The sequence below is a fragment of the Ischnura elegans genome, chromosome X, assembly GCF_921293095.1.
Source record: "Ischnura elegans chromosome X, ioIscEleg1.1, whole genome shotgun sequence".
Taxonomy (NCBI): Eukaryota; Metazoa; Arthropoda; class Insecta; order Odonata; family Coenagrionidae; genus Ischnura; species Ischnura elegans.
Window position 1 is genome coordinate 90,670,708 of NC_060259.1, and position 19,648 is coordinate 90,690,355.

The 19,648-nt window shown below is 36.9% G+C and overlaps 1 protein-coding gene across 1 annotated transcript; it reads left to right on the forward strand.

The window, feature by feature from the left end:
• The first annotated feature begins 314 nt into the window (after positions 1 to 314).
• On the forward strand, positions 315 to 6,443 carry LOC124171635. Its single transcript, XM_046550838.1, has 6 exons — positions 315 to 395; positions 924 to 952; positions 1,042 to 1,165; positions 3,941 to 4,146; positions 4,224 to 4,547; positions 6,350 to 6,443. The coding sequence occupies exons 1-5, from the start codon at positions 360 to 362 to the stop codon at positions 4,537 to 4,539; spliced, it is 711 nt and encodes a 236-aa protein (XP_046406794.1). The 5' UTR covers positions 315 to 359; the 3' UTR covers positions 4,540 to 4,547; positions 6,350 to 6,443.
• Positions 6,444 to 19,648: the final 13,205 nt, after the last annotated feature.

The window sequence follows — 19,648 nt, forward strand, 5'->3', positions numbered from 1 at the left end:
GTTGAAAAACGAAAGCATTGCAAAGTTTTGGAACCGCGAATTTTATGTGAACCTAAGTTCAGCAGTACTTATTTCAATGCAATGAAGTTCTGTCGTGTGCAACCAAGGAGAAACGGTGATTTCGGAGTTATCTTGTTCACTTCCTTATCTTTTTTTCTCATATCTGTCGTGATATTATCTGGAGAAGGTCTTAAGCGCTTGTGACCATCAAATATGTTGTCACAATTTTTGTTTAAGTCCTAAGAAGACTTGATTACGTATTTATTACGTCAAATCAATCGCTTTGCGGCAGATTATTTGCTATATATAATGGGGTCATAACTGATTTATCCGCACCTTACACTTGGATATTCTTGACGATGTTTTGGAGGTGTGCTGCAATTATATCGCTCCTGGTAAATGTCCTCTGTTTCACTATAAACTGTGAAGGCACCAAAACGTTATATTTGGGTCGTTTTTACTGAAACATATATTTTGTTGAATCCAGGATTCATTCAATTTCATAAAAGTTGGAAAATGGGTGAAATAACATATATCAATGAAATCTTACCCTTGGCTAGATATCAGCAAGTAATTGGCCAAGTCATGTTAAAAAAGTTTTCACTTAATATTTTTGCTCCCCAAGGGGGTGTCATTTCATGCTTTTAAAAACTATATATCGTTGGATATACGTTGAAACCTAATTAGGGCGGCTTGCCTTCAGTTGGATTTCTCAAATAGTAAAATTTCATGACTTCATTTCTATTTCAATGTTTACGAGTTTTCTTAGAAGAAATCACTCATTGTCGTTTAAATTATTAAATAATAACAATTATAATGCCGTTACTATCGTAGAATATGGAATATATTTACCTTCTATAAAATGATGTCATTTTTTTCGGAAGTGAAGTTTGTATAATAATATCCTTCTGCTTTATTTTTAGGCGTTATGGGGGGCGATTGGACTCGAGAGGTAAGTATATTTTAGCTTTATCTTTTGATTTATAACTTTTACTAATCCGAGGGGATTATTACTTATAACTTTCGCATTATGTATTCAAGCTCTTATAATGGTGCGGACCCGAGGAAATATGGATCACTGGATATTCGAATAGACAACCTAGGAGCCAACACTCCTCTCAATTGGGCAACTGCTGGAGTTCAATGTGGTACTGGGGATAACAAGGTGAGGTTCACTCGATGGAAATACCAGCTGTTGTTTCTATTTTTGGCGCAAAAAAGTCATTATCCTTGTTTGCGAGTTAGGATGGTATTTTTATTCTTATTTATACAAATACGGTAGCTGATTTTACGCCCTTTTTCACACGTAAAACGCCTAAGAATTATGCTATGTCTGCGTCACAACACGGCGATATTTTATAATACACGTATACTTGGTTTCTTTTTATGCTGTAATATGGTACTTTGGACTCTAGCTTAAAATTCACTCCTATTTTATGAATCGGATTACTTTGTTGATTGAAGTGTCGAGAATATTTGCGTGGAATAGCAAGGTTTTTCTCTTTCGCCTTGTGAACTTATTTCAGTTTTCCCTGAAATATATTTTCTTTGTAGTTCCTCATGTCATTTTTTCTAGCGATTTTTCCCTTACTACGTTACATATGACTTCAAAATTTACAATTTGTGTTTGTTCCAAATTATTGTTTTTTAAAACCTAACATTGCTGGATGCATACTTTGTAGAATACCATTTTTTTAAATCAAATAGCCAGTGCTGTGTTCACTCCACGCTGTGTTCTCGCTTGCTCACTTTGTTTTTCAAGAAGGGAATGACGTTGCTTAATATTTTATCGGCGGGGAGCGGCACATAAGCAGGAGCCAGTCAAATTTTGTTTGGGTGGATTATACAGGGATATTAATTATTATTAAAAACGATTTATGAATGCAGTGTCTTAATTGTTGGTTAATTTAGGCAATCTTCCCGTCGATCGGTATATCAATGGCCATTCCTCAATCCGTTACTATTCAGCCGATGATTATGGCAGAAGATAATAATAGAAATAACTCGAAATGTCCCTAGGAAATGTACATAACTTTGACAACAGTTACAATTTGGCTTATGAAACGTACGAGTTACATCTTTTACCTCCTATTTCGCATTTTTCTCCATAGCTATAAGTAGAAAGACTTATCTCGCTCGAATAGGTTATTAATATTGTTTGCTCGCCCTTGATCTAATGTCAGCCTTGCGAGCATTCCGTACTAATGTCTATTTACAAAAACAATGGGAAAATAGACGTTGGTGCGGTGAGATGGGCCTTACGTTGAGTGCATGGCATGAAGAATGTCTATTTTGTATCGATGCATTCGATATAGATATGCACTTAGCTACAAATTATTATTAGGAATAGAAATCTTTATTGCCTAAATTGGCTCGTATTATAATATTCTCTATGTTGCGGATTTTCCCTTTTTTATTTTATGCAATAGTGAGTTTTTTTAAGGATATGAAATGTTTGAGTGAAATATTCCGCTATACTTTATGAAAATAGCATTTTGTGATAGTTTTCAGCCTCCGAGGAGATAATTTTAAGTCCAGGATTCTCACGTTTAATGGAAGAGGATGAATTATAGTTCCATTTTATAGGGAGTATGATATAGGCAGGATTAAACGGAAAGCCTATTGGAATTTAGCATTAAATTTAGATGCAGATTGACCGTTTATCAAGATATTTTTGCTATTGCATCCACTGGCTATGTCGTTATCGCCAGGGAAATCTCTGTAATGAGCGAAGTTTAGATGCAATCATTTTAGAGATTTATCATTAGTGCCATATTCAATTTGTTTATGTTGCTAGACTTGAATGAGATCCCAACCCGTGTCCCGATCAAATATTTTCTAAGTATCTCTTAATATGGTATATTTTCGTGACCAGGTGTTACATCTGATAATTATGCTCCGTTGATGCTCACAAAGGTTATATTTTACTTAACTTCCAATAGCATGCATTATAATAATAAAGTGAAAATAAGACGAAGAAAATTTTTTATTGGTTATATTCAACTATGACAGTATGATGATGACAATATGATTCAGATATAGCTAATATTTTCTACTTTGAATATGCATGGTCACTTAGAATTTTATATGTAAGAATTAATGATTTCATTAATAATAACTACAGCAGATGTCATTTCGCGCAACGGTTAACGCCACCGTATACACCAGAAGATTACAAGTTCGAGTCGAGGAGCAGTCGGTTGTTATCGTAAATGTTGTTTAGAAGTTAACTTTACACGTCCCCCGTCGTTTTATGCTTTGCTATTTTGCACTTTTTGAGGAAGATGTTGGTAGCCTTATAGACCTAACTTTTATGAAATAAAATTATGAAAATAATAATACAATGGGTTAAAAAATTATTTTAAATTTTTTCTTCATATTGTATCTATTAAGAAGAAAAAATAAATAAAAATTTTCAAAACATGCTTATTCTTAAAACAATGTAAATTGTCCTGAATATGAAAAACAATTTTTTTATCACTTGAAGTACAAAGTGTGGTTCTCATCCTTACTCACTTTACTAGCAACGAAAGACACTGCGTAACTAATTGCTTGCTAATCTGGTCCCCTTTCACCACGTGCAAGCTTCAAGTTTCGATTTAATTATTTACTCACCCATCACGCTCTTTTAGACTCATTTATAATAAACCTAATCAGCAACCACGCTCTACTCTCCGTTAGTTGAAATATTTTTTTTACGTTACAGTGCATTTTATACTGTTTATAAAAGAAGTATGTTCTTTAACTTTTTATTTTATTTTTTTATTATTAAATTAAAAAGTCTTTATTGCCTATCACGTCCTTCATTCTTGAGTCTTATCTCTCCTAGATTGCACTCAAGTTCTTCGTCATCCATCTTCCTTTCCGTCGTTCACTGGATTCAATCATGCGTTTATTTGTAACTACTTAGATCATCAATATTTTTTCCCATCTCTCTTAGGTTAACATGACGACAAAGGACTGCAAGGGTGGCCCGAAGGCCTGCTTCAATTGCACCAGTCTTCTTATCTGTCAAAATGTCGCGGGTACGTACCATCCCCTCTTCTGCTCTACGTGCTCAACAACTTTCTGTGACCCAACGGTCAGCAGGTGTGTGGATAAAGCCCCGTTGCAGTGTAGACCGCATCAGGAATGCACGAGTCCAGGGTGAGGGAAAAGTCTTACTAAGTGTCGCCAAATAGTGGCTGAAAAGAACTTCTTAATAAAGAAAACATCTTTTCCAGGTTCTTCCCTAATCCTTTGGAGTGCGAGACGTACTTCAGATGTCAGGAAGAGGATGGTGATTTGAAACTACAAGTTTTGCTTTGCCCACATGGTCAGGTCTACAAGTCGAAGGCGAATAATGATACTGGGGGTTGTGTGAAAAGGACTGCTCCTACGGACTGCTGTAGGACCCCATGCAATGTGGGAGATAATAAATTTTTACCATTTGGCTGTGATCACCGGTTTTACTTGTACTGCTCGGGTGACAAAGCAACACCTTTTATTTTCCGGTGTCCACAGGGAAATTTCAACGAGACGACTTTAGATTGCAACTAGCCCAAAGGGTAAGATTTTTATCTTATCTTTACTTTAACAACTCCTCCATCAAATTCGTCACATTTGCGATTGTGATGTTGTAATTTTTAAAGAGGTTGCTGATATTATTATTAGTGTTAAGTAATAATTTATAAAATCCATGATTGGGAACGTTTACAATAATCAGTTTTTTGAGAGCATCAATGGAAAGGTGAAAATGAGCAAGTTGAGGAATAAAGCAGTTTCGCGACTTTATAAGTATTTATTTGATCTATACATTGGTACGTTTTAAAACTTTCTATCAGCTACGAGCTCATACCAAGTTCCTGTTCCCCAATGGAAATGGAAGAGAGTCGTAGATGATTCCCTGATTATCAATGCATGGCTGAGTCATTAAAATTGAGTGCATGACGTATAATGTGGGTGGGAAGCAATGGCAGAGGTGTGAGCATGAGTGGGCCAAATACAGTCCGGGAAGTATTTGAAATACAAAATACCGCTCCAAATGTTTATCAAATGCAAAATACAAAGTACTTTTGACTTGGACATTCAAAAACAAACTTCATCATAGGTTTTTAAATACCTTTCAAAATATAAAATACATATCTAAGGAAAATAAGAATTCTCAAAAAATATAACCCACCTTGGCACTTTCTGGATAGTTGCAAATATGGAGAAAATGACGCTGACGAAAACGAAGTAATCTTTGAACCATAATATTTCAGAATTGTCATCAGATCTACCTAAAATTATTTTACAAATTTGTTTTTTATTTTAGAACGGGAAAAATACCAAAAATGTGTAATTAAAATACAAAATACATTTTTTAATGTATTTCAAATAAGTAATTTAAAATGCTTGTAGTTGAAATATCGCTCAGCCCTGGGTATGACACAAGGTTTTCCACTATTTTTTTGGCTGTGTGTGGAGAGGAGATGGCAAGGAAGGCGTGTGATAAATTAGAGACAAGGGTTTCAGTGTTGGAATGATTTTAATATCGGAGAGGCAGAGGGAATGATGAGGCGTTAATTGACCAGTCGGTGAAAGGGCTGCAGAAATATTGATAGGAATATGGTGTAAAAATTAATCGTAAGAACAGCGCAAATAACGCAGTTTTTTAAATGGACAAAATTTCACTGTGAGCTACTGTCAGGTAACAGTTACTATTTGGGTGCGGAATACTTCAGCAAATATTGAAAGCAGTTATAAACGTGATGACATCAATGAAATTAGTCGGAATCCAATGCCAGTTGAAATCCTGCCAAAACGTTTTCAGCTCTGGTTATTTTTGTTCTGCCTTACTATGTGTATTAGCTTGTATATTAGCGGTATTATGATGGCCGGAGGGGCTCATTTTTATATATTAGTTTGTGTAAGTATCTTATATCATCCGGAATATTTAGGGCATTACAATTGGCCTTTAGAATTATAATTTATCCACCAAAATTTTACATTCCTCCAATTTAAAAAAATTTACTTTGCGTAAAACATTTTCCATCCAGTGCCGTATGTCTAGTTCTTTCTTTTCTTGTCCTTTCCCAAATAAGCGCATGTCTGTCAGTTGCCTCTTCTGAATACCAAATCATTAGGCATATGTTTGAGCAGTTATGAAAAAGTCTCTGTAAATATGGTTCAGGTAATAATCTCCATTGAAAAAATTGGAACTTAGTGGACATGAATTTTTGTAAATTAAAAATGTTTTTCACAAACTTAGAATGCATCAAATATGCGCATCGAATAATTATTTATTGTAATTTCATTCTCAAACTTACATCTTTTCAATCAATGATATTTATTTATTATTACAAACTTATTTATTCAATCCTTTCAGGATCTAGACGTTATCTCCGCAGCATGTGAACTATTGACTAGATTTCTCCAGACCTGAGGCAATGCAGCCTTTACTGCCGTCAAGATACATGGTTCGAATCAGTCGAAAAAAGCACCCAATCATCATCAGCTTCTGTATTAATAATGATATATTATGCTCGACACACCGAGAAAATGGTCATTACTTAATGATCAAATATATATTTAAAAATACGTTTTTTGGATTCCAATGTGTTCTTTGATAAACCCAGATCAACTGTGTTGCTATCGTACTTGTTGAAATTCATAATGATGACGAGGAAAGACTCATAAAATCTATGGTATAACTGTGTTTCCTTTTCTTGAAACCTTAGGCAATAACCCTAATAAGTAACCAGCGAGCAATACACGAGAAAATGTTTTACAACATGTCTTTCTATATGGAACTAATAAATCCTCAGTTCATTCATAATATCGTGTAATACTAAATGTTATGGTTTCTAATTTTCATTTGTATGAGCTGAAATTACTTCAAATGATCTTTTTTTTTAATTAAAGTTTTCAATGTTTAAAATAGAAAGACCCTTTAGGGGGAGGTAAATCGCAATCGGCTTTCAGCTATGTATTTGTACTTTCATTGTTCATGAATCTTGCATTCTCCTACAATGGCACACACCTTGCGGTTAAGGAAGCACTCCCAAACTCATTTTTGATATGCTGAAATCGGAAGAAAATTTGCATGTTTCATTGAAAGCTCACCGAGGCGAATTGAGGATCAACGTACACGTTTTAGTGAGGCCTCCAGAATTTATGTACAGTAGATGGAGCCGAAATACTTCACATTTTATCTCTTCATTACTTTGAGTGAAAATAGATATAATGCCTCATTTAGTGGTGTTTCATCTATTTTCGTGATTCATTCTCTACATAATCCAAATAATGCTCTCAAATTTATGATCAACATGTTTGAAGTGAGAAAATATTATTAAAATATGAATTTTTCAGCAAACTGCTTAACTTTTTCCCTTCCTGCTCATATTTGAGGCATCTATGAGAAAAGCTGGGCAAAATACAGACCGAGGAGTGCTTGAAATACAAATAATATTTCAAATACCTTTTAACCCTAGAAGTGCCTACTGGGGTTCAGTAGACCCCAGCAAGTTCTTTCCTGTTACTTTTTCGAAAAGTGAATTATGGGTAGCTCACCCCAATGTAAATTCCTTTCCATGTTTCAAGAAGCAAATAATGCGAGTGGTGCAGTTATTTACATGCTATGTGTAATACAAAAAATATTTAAAATGTTCTCGGTACGCCAGACCCCAATGTTCAGTTGATGAAATTTTTGAATGTCATGCGTGTTTTTGAATTTGAAAATGAAATTCAGACTTCATCGAAAATTTTATCCTAATGATTTTTTCATTTTTCAACGATTCCATTCAAATAGCTTTTTTTGGAATGTAAACGATCATCACTTTTTCTTAAATTTCATACATATATGTTTACTTTATACCTATGCGGTAAAAAATATCGTGAAATGTGTGTTTTCTCGTACGTAAGTGTTAACAAGTATCGATTATAATCTTTTTGTGAAATTGCAAGTTTGTTGAAGTACAACAGCTACTTCTAAGTAGCTATTTATTTATTTTTTCTCTTGCACAAGGGAGAATCAGGCTACGAAAATTGGACTAGAACAAAAGGAGCAGCGCATGATGTCAAAACTCCTATTTAAGCTTGGTAGTTGTTGTTTGATAACGCTTTGCGAAGTAAGATAATACCCCCCACAAATGAGGAATGACAACGTCAGCGTTTAGGAATGGCAGGTCAGCAAACTTATCAAAAAGATTTACACATCGAGGAGAAAGAGGTATTCTTTGGATTTTTGTATTTCCTGGGGTACAGAAAACTTGCAAGAACCTTTATGAACTGTGGTCAAATGAGTCAAATGATCTACACTGCACCGATGAACCATGTCTCTACAGCGGTTCCATACAACTGCGAGATCAGAGCGCAAGAAGGTTTTTAAGTGTTCAGCAATTCGTAAAATTGGGAAAACTTTGTAGCGATTTGTAAGGAATATTACACGCACCATGAGTATTGCGCGGTCAACGAACAGCTCCTCGGGTTCAGAGGCCGATGCCTACTCCGAATACATCTATGAAAGGGAAACCGAGGAGGTATGGCGTAAAAATTATCATGATGAACCACGCGAGAATATTATATATAGGAAATGCTACACCTTACATAAGAAAAGTTGTTCCTGACCCAGGCAAAACGGTTCATATTACATCAGGACATTATCATCACCTATTCCTGGCATGGCTAGGAATAAAACTCAATGATTAACTTCAGTGGAGCAGGTGAAGAGTATGCTATCGGATTTATCTATCACTATCGAGGGCACTATTCGTAGGAATAAGCGACCAATTCCGACAAATTTACAAGTAGTGCAGCTGTTGGATCGCCACGATTTGCCTTTGACCCTGAGATTATCCATGAGTCGAACGCACCAAAAAGTAATAAAATTATACTTCCTCTGTCATAATTTCATTTGGATTGAGCAACCAATGAAGAAACTTGGAGGCTAGAGACTATTACCGAGTACTATACCATAAAAGGAGGAACGGAGAATTTTGACCAATTGGGCCATGAGTATGTAACCAAAAGAAAAACCCTCCGTGGTCGGTACGAATTTTCTTTGACTTGCTTGACCAGGCTGGTGTTAAAGGAATGGTGCTGTATTGCTGCGATGACGGTAATGAGAAGATGAATCGAAGGACATTTTTGAAGAATTTGGCATTATCACTTGTAGAACCACACCTGCGTTAACGAGTAATTACGACTATGATGCGTGCCTCAATTAGGCACTTAATTCACGAAATACTACGTATTGACGAGCCAGCAGTTAAGCAACAGAAACGTCTTCAAAGTAAGGCTCGATGTAGCTTTTACCCTATGGATAGGGACCGAAAAAACTCAACTTAAATGGTCACTATGCATATCTGCCATGTACGACGAGCATAGGAGTTCTTTGTGTACTAATTGCGCAGGACTAAATAATTAACTAGATGTAATGTCTCTTTATTAGTCCATTTATGAGCATTTTGTAATGCAAATCAAGTGTTTATCCAATATGAATGACACAAAAAGACCATTATAAAATATACGGAAAGAACGGAAAAAATTTTCATATTGAAATTTGACTAATTCAAACTTTGTAACACAATTTTTCGAGAGTAAAAGTTCATTTAACTTTTTTTTCTTGAACTGTATACTGTCGAGCACTATCTGTGAAAAGTATTTTTCTGTAAGTTTACAAAATAAGCGTCAGTAAATAATATTCTACTAATACATAAATTTCGGCGTTATTTTCCAAAACTTCATAACGAAACGGTTTTTTTTGCTATGGCTATTAGGGATGTGCGAGTAGTACTTTTTGATATTGAGTCGAGTATCAAGTCGAGTTGCAAACTACTCGCGAATATCGAGTCTAGTAGAATCGAGTTTGGCAATTCGTTAACTAGGCAATACAGCAATGCATTCTCCAACATATTCTCATTTTTCCAATTCCCCTTGCGATTTTTCTATTTGGAACGCTTAACTTGATGTATAAAGGAAAAGATAACGAGGGATGATGGTGGTAATTGAATCATAATAAGGAGGCGAATGAAAATTAATGTCTCAAGCAGTGCCGTTAGCACAAATGAAATGAATTTACCTCTAATAATATGTCGTCAATTTAATTAATGTATGTATTCAAAGAGCCCTCAGTAAAGGCATTTGTACAATTGTTATAAAGATTATACACGTAAATGAATCATGTAATATTTGATCCTTTACAATTCTCAAATGCAGAAGAACTAATTGTTCTACATGCTCACGCGGCAGGTTTCGGCGTCTCCATTTTACAGTATTACTGCCTGCAGAAAATTGTCTTTCGCAACAAACTTGTGTGGCTGGACGTACTTTCTCACCAAAGTTGCAGGATTTGGGAGCCTTGGTAATTTTAATTAACATTATATCAACGATTCTAATGGATCTTAAATCTTCATCGAATTTAAGTGGACGAAGCGAACGAACTATAGAACTTAGCTTTAGCTCTGCACACAAAATATTTTTTCCTTAACTTCTTACTTCGTTTAATCGACCATAAAAAACTCTTTTTTGTTAGTTCAACAAGGGAACTAAACGCAAAAATGCAATAAACTAAATTACGAAAACGCAATTATATAGTACTAAAAAGGGTAAATGATGGCACCACTTGTGACGTCAAATAAGGGAAAAACCGGCATTGTCCGCTACATCTAAAAGTTACATTTTTTCCATAATCCTAAATTTTTTTTCGTATTCTCTCGGCATTTGTGTAAAGAAAGTAATGCACTGAAATAGAAAAGAATTGACTGTTCGCGATTCAGCGGTATATTCCGATTACGCCGTCAGGTCGGGAGACGGTCGGCCGCCGCGGCTGACGAAAAGGTATTCGGTGCCCACATCGACTTCTATTGTGGTTGACTGTAACGTATACAAAAGTTGAAACTCCTAGGGTAAGGCATTAGATCGACTTTAAAAACGATACTGTTACATGAGTTCCATGATAGTGCTTCCTGTCGGCATATTTCTGAACTTAGTTGCCTCTACAGCTCTGTAACTGAAACTACTCGACTCGACACTCGTAATACTACTTGAAACACTCGAGTCTAGCTCCAACTACTCGACTCGACTCGAATTCTCGAGTACTCGCACATCCCTAATGGTTATAGATATTTCGGAAAATATATTTTCATGCGTTGCTATTTCAAAGGTTCTGACACTATGATATTTGCCATCAACGCTAAAAAATATCGGTTAATTGGTAAGTTAAAAAATAAAAACTGTTACGGGGTCCACTGGACCCCAGTGTGCACTTCCTGATTCTCCCAGGAAGTATGCACCTCTAATATTAAAATGAAAAATACATTTGAATTGAGACTAAGAGATCTTTAAAAAGTATTACCTACCTTGGCACGTTATGGATAGTTGCAAATATGAAGGAAACGATTCTAACTAAAACGAAGTAATCTGTGAAGCATAATGATAGAGACGTGTTATTAAAGCTGCTTCAAAGGTATTTAACAAATGCTTCTTTTATTTAAGAATGGGATAGCTCCAAAAATTTGTATTTGAAATACAAAATACAAGATAAGTACATTCAGGTCGTGTATTTGAAATACCAAGTACAAATAGCATTTTTATTTCAAATGCGTATTTTAAAATAATTGCATGAGAGATTAAGAAGGCTTTAATTAATGAGAGGGCTCTAATGAAGAGGGCTCATGAAGTTATATACATGATATAGCTTCATATTAAAAGGCAAGGCCCTGAAGAAGTTAGGGTTCGACAAGCTTATTATGGGATGATTTTTTGATGAGAAAGTAAAAGAAAGGTGTTATTTCACACTCGTCCGACCTCACCTTGAATATGCAGCGAGCACATGGGATCCAGTGCGGAAAGACTTGTTCCGCGAGCTGAGTGAAATGGAATGTGAAGCTGCGCGATCCGTCAAAGAAGGTGCGGGCGTTAAGGAAGCGCTACACAGAGGTTAGGAGAATCAGGCTGGGAGCCGCTATAGACTCGGAGGCTGAAACGCTAGGCTTAGGTTAATTAAGAAGTTGCGAATAAATATCTTTAAGAGCGACACGGAGAACACTATATCAAAGTCCCACTATATTTCCAGGTCAGACAGAAGCGATAAATGAAGACAGATATTTTACCGAACGGATGGATATGGGACTTCGTTTTTCTCCCGAACCATAAAGGACTTTAGTAAATGATATCCGCAATTTTGTTTGAACATTTGCTTTATATTGTCGTGTCCTCTCGTGGGCAGCTCGACCAGGGGCGACTCAGACAAGAGAGTTTGCCGCAAGGAGTGTATTTGGGGACAGTTGGTTGGTCATTTCGTCAAGAGTCGGGACCCGCGTAGCGGGGGCCCACAGGGCCGTGGAAGGGAAGCTCTACGATTGACCCGGAGTAGCCGAGGGCGGAGATCACTCTTGTTCAACAACCAGCTATCTCAAATACACTCCTTGCGGCAAACTCCGTATATTTCATTTCTCACCGATACTGTCCCTCCGAGAGAACCACCTTCGCAGTCCCGAATCCCTCAGCGTCAGTCAAGATCCCTAGTCTGAGTCGCCCCTGGTCGAGCTGTCCCCGAGAGGACACGACAATATTTTTAAACGGCTGGTGTCCAAACACTTCCCGCTGCACGCTGTTTGGGCGGCTTGCGGGATATCATGTGGATGTAGATACAGTTTACAACATTAATAAAGATTTTCAGTGCAATTTATATTATTTTTAAAAATATTTTAGACACTTTGATTTCACCCTCGTAGTGACATTCATTTTTCCCTACGTGTTTGCTAAGGGTAGCCATTATCAAATAATTTTGCATTTCTCTCATCAAATGAGAAGTTATACAACATCGATGTTATGCAATTCATAATCCCTATTTTTGCGTAGTTTCTATTCAAGTTGTAACTGTTATTAGTTTGCAAATAAATATTTCAAATATATTCAATATTTCTAAAGCGTAATTGCATCTAAATATTCATTTTCATTTGAAGTTTGAACATCCCTTCCGTGACTGTGTGGGGTAACTCTGTTACCCCAAGTCATTGAGATTTATTCCACCATTCGAAAACTTTAATTTTCTAATGGTGGAGTAACTGAGGTACTCTGTACAGCTGTTGGCGGGAAGTCATAAAATGTGAGACTTGTTGCGTGTGTGGGGTAATTCATTTACCCCAGCATTCTTTCATCACTGAACCTTTCATTCATTCCATAAAGTATATTTTATGATTGCCACAAATCATATTTTAAACCTTAAAGCCACTGTGTTTATCATAAATTCATCTCAGCTCTTCACCCCGGTATATGTGGACACCAACTTCATCACCAATGTAGCTTCGTGAATTTGGAGAAGTTGCTGTCTTCTATCAAGTTACTGCGCCTCACCTTCGTTGATATCGATCTAGAAATCGTTGTCCTCCATTCTTTATGACTGGATTTACATGCTTTTTTGGCGACTAATTCACAAATATTATTGTGTCTTTTTAGGTAAAGAAACTTTTTTCATTCCATAATTTCAGGGGACAATTTTTCTTTTAGATGAGTTCACAACTACCCCCAATACCTATACGGATTAAAAATTATTTTAACTGTTACAAAATTAGCCGATATTATGTATTTAGGAAATCCTACGAATTTTGCGGAACTAGGACACGGTGCATATAACACCAAGACCTCGTCTGCAATTCCACTATAAATTTTATGAGTGATTAGCCCCAAATTTACTTTCAAAATGAAAAGAATGCTCCAAGAGTGGCGACGCTTTTGAAAGAATTAAAATGAGAAATTAGACTGAATCAATTTGGTGGCGAATTGCATTCATTGTTATATGCCGTGCTTAGCATCACGGTAGATGATCCGCTTGCCAATGTTGGTGGAAAATATCCATTCAAAGTATGCACGAAAAGAAAATCGGATCGTTATGGAATCGAGATCTGGGTATTGTATCGCCGTCATATTTGTGTTTATTGATTTTATGTTTATTGATAAGGTCGTTGCTACGGGTTTTTTGGTTGTTGTGGGTTGTGGACTGAAAAATGAGAGAGATAGTGTCGCGTTACAAATATATATCAAATAAAAGAGCATTTTAAAAGTTTAGTTGTTGGAACCAATTCGTATACGCGAGTGATATTTCCACTTAAATCTACTAGAGAGCAATAATAGCAAAGGTGGCGTTACAGTATGCGCTTCTGTCTTGCATTCTCTCTTCTCAATTTTACACCTGCATGATTGGAAAAAGGAAAAATAAATGTCATGGACAACGGTTAGTAAACGACGTAGTGCGGTCCTAGTATGGGACCTGGTGTGGGGTTACAAGTGGCAATATCTTAACTTCCATTCTACATGAAACTAAGAAGTCCCCTCTTCCACCTAACCCCTCGAGAGCGTCAATCTTCTAAATTATTTCTACTGTATAGATACCTTTTTCTCAACTTATACGCAACCAAATTCTACAAATGAGGTACCGAAATGCACAGAGTTTATCAGAGAACATGCTACGGCATATATTACTTCCTAAATATTGCTATTGTTTCCTAAAATTGGTTTTTAATAATAAAAAAAAAGAAACCAGTAAATATTCCTGACGTTAACGGCGCACAAACCGATTTGCAACAATATCTCGCATTCTTTAAATAACTTTTATCAAAATGCGGCTGATTCCCTATTCAAGTCTCCTGTTGATACGTATGTATGAGTCATCGTGTGCGTTTAACAGAGGATAGTGTAATTACTTCCAATGTTGTGTTTAAAGAGGTCCTCTGACCTCAATTTTTACATGAACATTCCAATTAAATTTGCACATAAGACTCTGCCTTTCCCTCTGTGGACCTGCATTGAAAAGAGCGGGGGAAGCCCGCTGGGAGCGGGCGCAGCACTCTCGTTAAACATATTTAAATACGGTAGATAAACGTTTACAATACAAAAGGTATACAATATGCACTATTTGTGAAATATCAAGAAAGATTAGCAAATAAATATGAGAATCTTGTGTTAAAAAAGATTTATTATAACCTTATTATAGTGTCCTGTTTCCCTAGGAAAAGAAAGGTCATAATTCTTTCGTCAACTCAGCACAACTACTTTGAAAAGCAGGTCCATAAAATAAGTTCAAACCGGAGATAATAAGGCATTATAACCAAATCGAAGTGGCAGTTGATAATGGGGATAAAATGACACGGGAATATGCACGGGTCCATAGCTCAAAATGGTGGGAATATTGAATATTCTTGGAAATTATATACAAGGATGCACTGAATTTGATTTGAACCTAAAACATTACAAAAGGAAACAAATTATCGAAGTAAAAGGAGTTTTTTATTAGGTCATTTTCAGTAGGATTCTCTCTAAATATTATTCTCCAAAGGAAACAGTTGCCTCACTGTAAAAATTTTAAAAATGCAATACATATATTTTTAAAATAAAATGTTTATTAGAGTTTAAGAGAAAAGATGACTCGCAAATCATCATCCCTAGTAGATCAATGCGTTGCTGCTTCGATTCATAGAAAAGAATATTTAAAAAAAATGTATTGTACTGGATGTTATATAGAAGTTAGCGGCTCTCATGGGGAAGAAACAAATACTTGTTTGCTATTTAAATGACGGGATCAATGTCGAATTCAATAATTTTTTGTACTCTAACTTCAATAACACCAATATTCTACATGTTTTAACCTTCTATATGTGTTTTATCATAGCATGTTGGAAAATGTACATTTTCGAAAGAAAAAATATGACATTTTCTTACGATTGCTCACAAAAATCAATGCGAAACCTTAAATGTAATCAACAATGTATTTTTAATTAAAAGAAACAAGGTATTATATCGTGAAAAAAGACCCTTTGAGTTGAATTAAAGGGAAGACCAAAATACAATATATACTAATTTATGAAATGTAAATGGGGCACCTAAGATACCCCGCACAATGGTTCGCCTAAGTTTTCAAGGCACACTCACGGAAGCGATATCGAGATATTTAGCATAAATTTATGCCCGGTACGAAAGAAAAAACCTTTCACGCATTAATATCGTGACTGGTCTATTTGTATTGCTTTTCAAAGGCACACTGACTGCATGCAATTTCATCTTCGCTTGTTCTATATTATTTAGAAATATGCTGACCTCTGTGTTTGCGGATGATGTCCCAGGGGTCCCTGGATTGAATCCCGCCGGGTGGTTTTTCAGTTTTTTCGCTTGAATTGATATGCATGTCCATAAAACTAATGGTAATAGAGCAATTAATCGCCCTTAATCCGGTTGATCAATGAAAACGAAATTATTGTCATTGCTTCATTGCGAGTTCATTTCCCTTTGCTGTTCCCTGTAGGAATAATACGTATTTTGCTCATAGTGATATCATGCATGCCAATTCCATCCAAATGATTTTTAATTGAGGTTGTACTATTACTTACATTTATGAAATGATTACGCTGTGGCAGTTATACAAATATTATATGCTGCTTATTTGCCTGCATGCACTTCAGATATACGCATGTATTAATTTTACGAAATGCATTGTGTATGGCCGCTGATGACCTTTTCTACGCAACCTATAAAAGTTATATTCTTTAGTTCTAAATTTTTGTCCTAACTTCACTTCGCAAAGGCTAAAAAAATGCTTATAATCCATTTCAAGCACTCAAATTACATATTGTAGTCGTAGAAAAAAATTAAAATATCTACTTGGATGATATCCTTGACTTATCCGTAGTAACATCAACAAATGAAAATATATTAAAGTAAGGGGATCCCCACATGGATACGGACTACCCTTGTCTGCAAGCCTTATCAAGGCAAATGTCGAGGACGGGGAATGGAGGTCATGCAACGCTAGCTGACGGCTCGTGCCTTGATAGAGAGAAGCACGTTTCACTGCTCTAAGTGCACAATATAAGTCCATTCTCCGCAATAATGTATGAAATGCACTCAAAGAAGTCTTTCGTACCTCTTGCAGTGCTCGGAATTTGCATGATAAGTGTCATTCGTGGAAATTTTCGTTGATTTTACTTATTCAGGACTATTTCATATCGCTGTCATATCGATTATCATGGTACAAAAGTGAATGTGGTCATAGTGCATCAACACGCTGGCCCCGTCGCCGTACTCTCCGCCGTCGTCGGCCAGAACCGGAGTCGACCGCATGCTCGTAAAGACAATGACAAATTCGGAGTTGCGAGCATGAACGGGATTATACTTTAGATTCACAATGTGGAATATAACGAAAAATCATTAAAAGGCGTGGTATGAGTCAATTAGGGGAATTATGGCGGAAGTATCTACTTTTACTCTCGGTGTGTGTAATACAAATTGGCTGAAAAGAAGGCCTGCCATTTCGTTATACATGGTTAGCAAAAAATCTTTGAAACTCACAAATGAAAGGAAAAGAAATTTTTATTGAGATGGTATAACATTTTTATCAATAACGCAATTCATAAAACCGCTGCAAAAGGATAAAGTGGGCATTTCAGAGAAAAATAAAGTTTGGTCGTTTTTCGCTCAATTACTTCAACTTCGACCCTATATATATTGTAAACGTGGGAACATCGGAAAGTATAAATCAGGAAATATTTTCATCAATTATTTGAGAATATATACTCGGCGTTTTAACTTCCTAACTCAAACAAATCGTTTTTGAGGTCTTTGCCGGCTTTTTTCGATTCCAGCCCATTGTGCGACGCCGATATAAAGCTACACAAACAACGTGGTTCAACTGACGTACTCATATATGGTTAATACATTACAGTTCAAATTCACATTCACACAAGTCACCACGGGCGAATATGCAATCTGAAACAAAGAGACAGAAACATAACGATGTAAACAGAAACAGGACGATGACACAGTTTGGCGTGGGGATGGAGATGGCCGAAAACACACGGAAAAATTTCACTTGAATCGGGAATCGAACCACGGACCTTCTTCTTTCCCGGCAGATGCTCAGATCACCAAGCTATCCAGGCTAATCTTACCTCCAGTGTTTTCGGGGTTATAATTAGGGATGGTCGGATCGGATACCTCGGATCCAAATATCCGCGGATATTGCCCTTCATCGGATACATCGGATCCAAAGTCGCGGGAGAAATCGGATCCGAAATTTTAAATAATAGCTTCGGTGAATGAAAAAAAGGGCGGAAAGAGTTTCGACTCTCTTTTCAAATGCGCCGTCGCATGCGATTCTTGGCTTACTCATGAACCGTTTTGTTTGAAAGCTCTCGCAGAGGTTACGTTGAAGAATTTCAGCCGTGGAAAATAAAAAAGGCAAAATATGACTGGCACATAGTGTGACTCTTCCCAAGAGATTGAACCATCATCGGGGGAATCTCAGCGTCAGGAATTTGAAAATGCATTAGGATCCGAAAATATCCGACCCGAATGATCCGGCTCCGAAAATCAAGGATCTGATCAGACTCCGGATCCGAAAAAAATCCTGGATCCGTCCATCCCTAGTTATAATGTATACTTCATGCACTCAACAGTAGACATAGCTTGACCTGTAGGCAGTGCCCACCTCCTCTCCTTCTCACTCGCGTGGTCTTTGCCTGCACTAAGCGCGCGGCGGTAGCGTAGCTGAGATCGAAGATCGAAATCAAGGGGACTGCGTGAAGGAGGTCCAATGCCATTCCATAGAAGGCTCATTTATGTTGCCACATGGGTCGCATTTCTGTCGGTTTTCAAAAATGTCCTCAGCGCGTGATGAGTGCAATGCGATCCACTTTTTCCAATATTTTGGAGCATAATGCTTGTAGTGGTGAGGAATAGAATCGAAAGTTTTGAAGTGTCCGATGCAAGTTTTTTCCCGTCCTATGTAGGCCTTGGTTTTGGCCAGGTGCGTCCTGATCGGTCGGTTTGTGGAAGAGTATCTTTCCGGCGTTGTAGAGCGAATTCGCTACAGCGGTCAATGTCGAAGTTTGGCTTTACATTCGAAGATTATAGCTCGATCTCCATCGCTCCTTCACTGTTAACACTCGATTTCCGATTTTAATTGAAATCGATTTATCCATCACTAATGCGGGGATCGCAGCGAAATATTTAACGCTTCTACAATTTCTTCGAATTTGGCCCTCTTCATTAATTTTGTAGAGGGTTAACCAGGGCTTCATGTCTCATAAATATTGCTGAATATCACGCGGAGATCGAATTCGTAAAAGTTTACAGATGGCTGCGCTGGTTTTTGGACCGATATTTGCCATTCTTTTTATGAAAAAAGCATTCGTGCTCAGGATACAATGTGCCTTTTATGCGTGTGTATAAGCAATTCCATAAGATTTCGCGGATAAATATGTATATTTAATGGAAAGCGATATACTGATAACTTTTGAATGTGTGTATTTATTTTCCGATCAAATTCTGACGTGCTGTGTTTTACAGCATCTACGGAGAATCGTAGGGTTTCTCTTTCTCGTAGGGAAATCTTTCTTTCCTGTAGAAACCGCAAATCGTGGTTTCGCTAGCAGTAGTGGGCCCCGCGGACCCTATGAAAACGTTGCATTTCCCCATCCCTTCGCTTCCATGCCTATCCTGTCCCTGGAGACGTCGTCGGGCTATCATGTCAGCGGCGCGCAAGTTGATTTCTTTTGATGGACACTCTAAAAAGTTTTATGTAATTTTAACGTAAATACCTCGAGGTAACTCGGTGATCGTTTTCTTATAATCGTAAACGAACATAAAAATTCGACGACAAACAGCGTCCACCATTATGCATCGCATCGAAGAT

Excerpts from the sequence above, each read along its gene's own strand:
- LOC124171635 (XM_046550838.1), top strand. The coding sequence starts at position 360 with ATGTTTTGGAGGTGTGCTGCAATTATATCGCTCCTG. Across the intron at positions 396-923 it reads CTGCAATTATATCGCTCCTG|GCGTTATGGGGGGCGATTGG; the intron begins GTAAATGTCCTC and ends CTTTATTTTTAG. Across the intron at positions 4,147-4,223 it reads CAGGAATGCACGAGTCCAGG|GTTCTTCCCTAATCCTTTGG; the intron begins GTGAGGGAAAAG and ends CATCTTTTCCAG.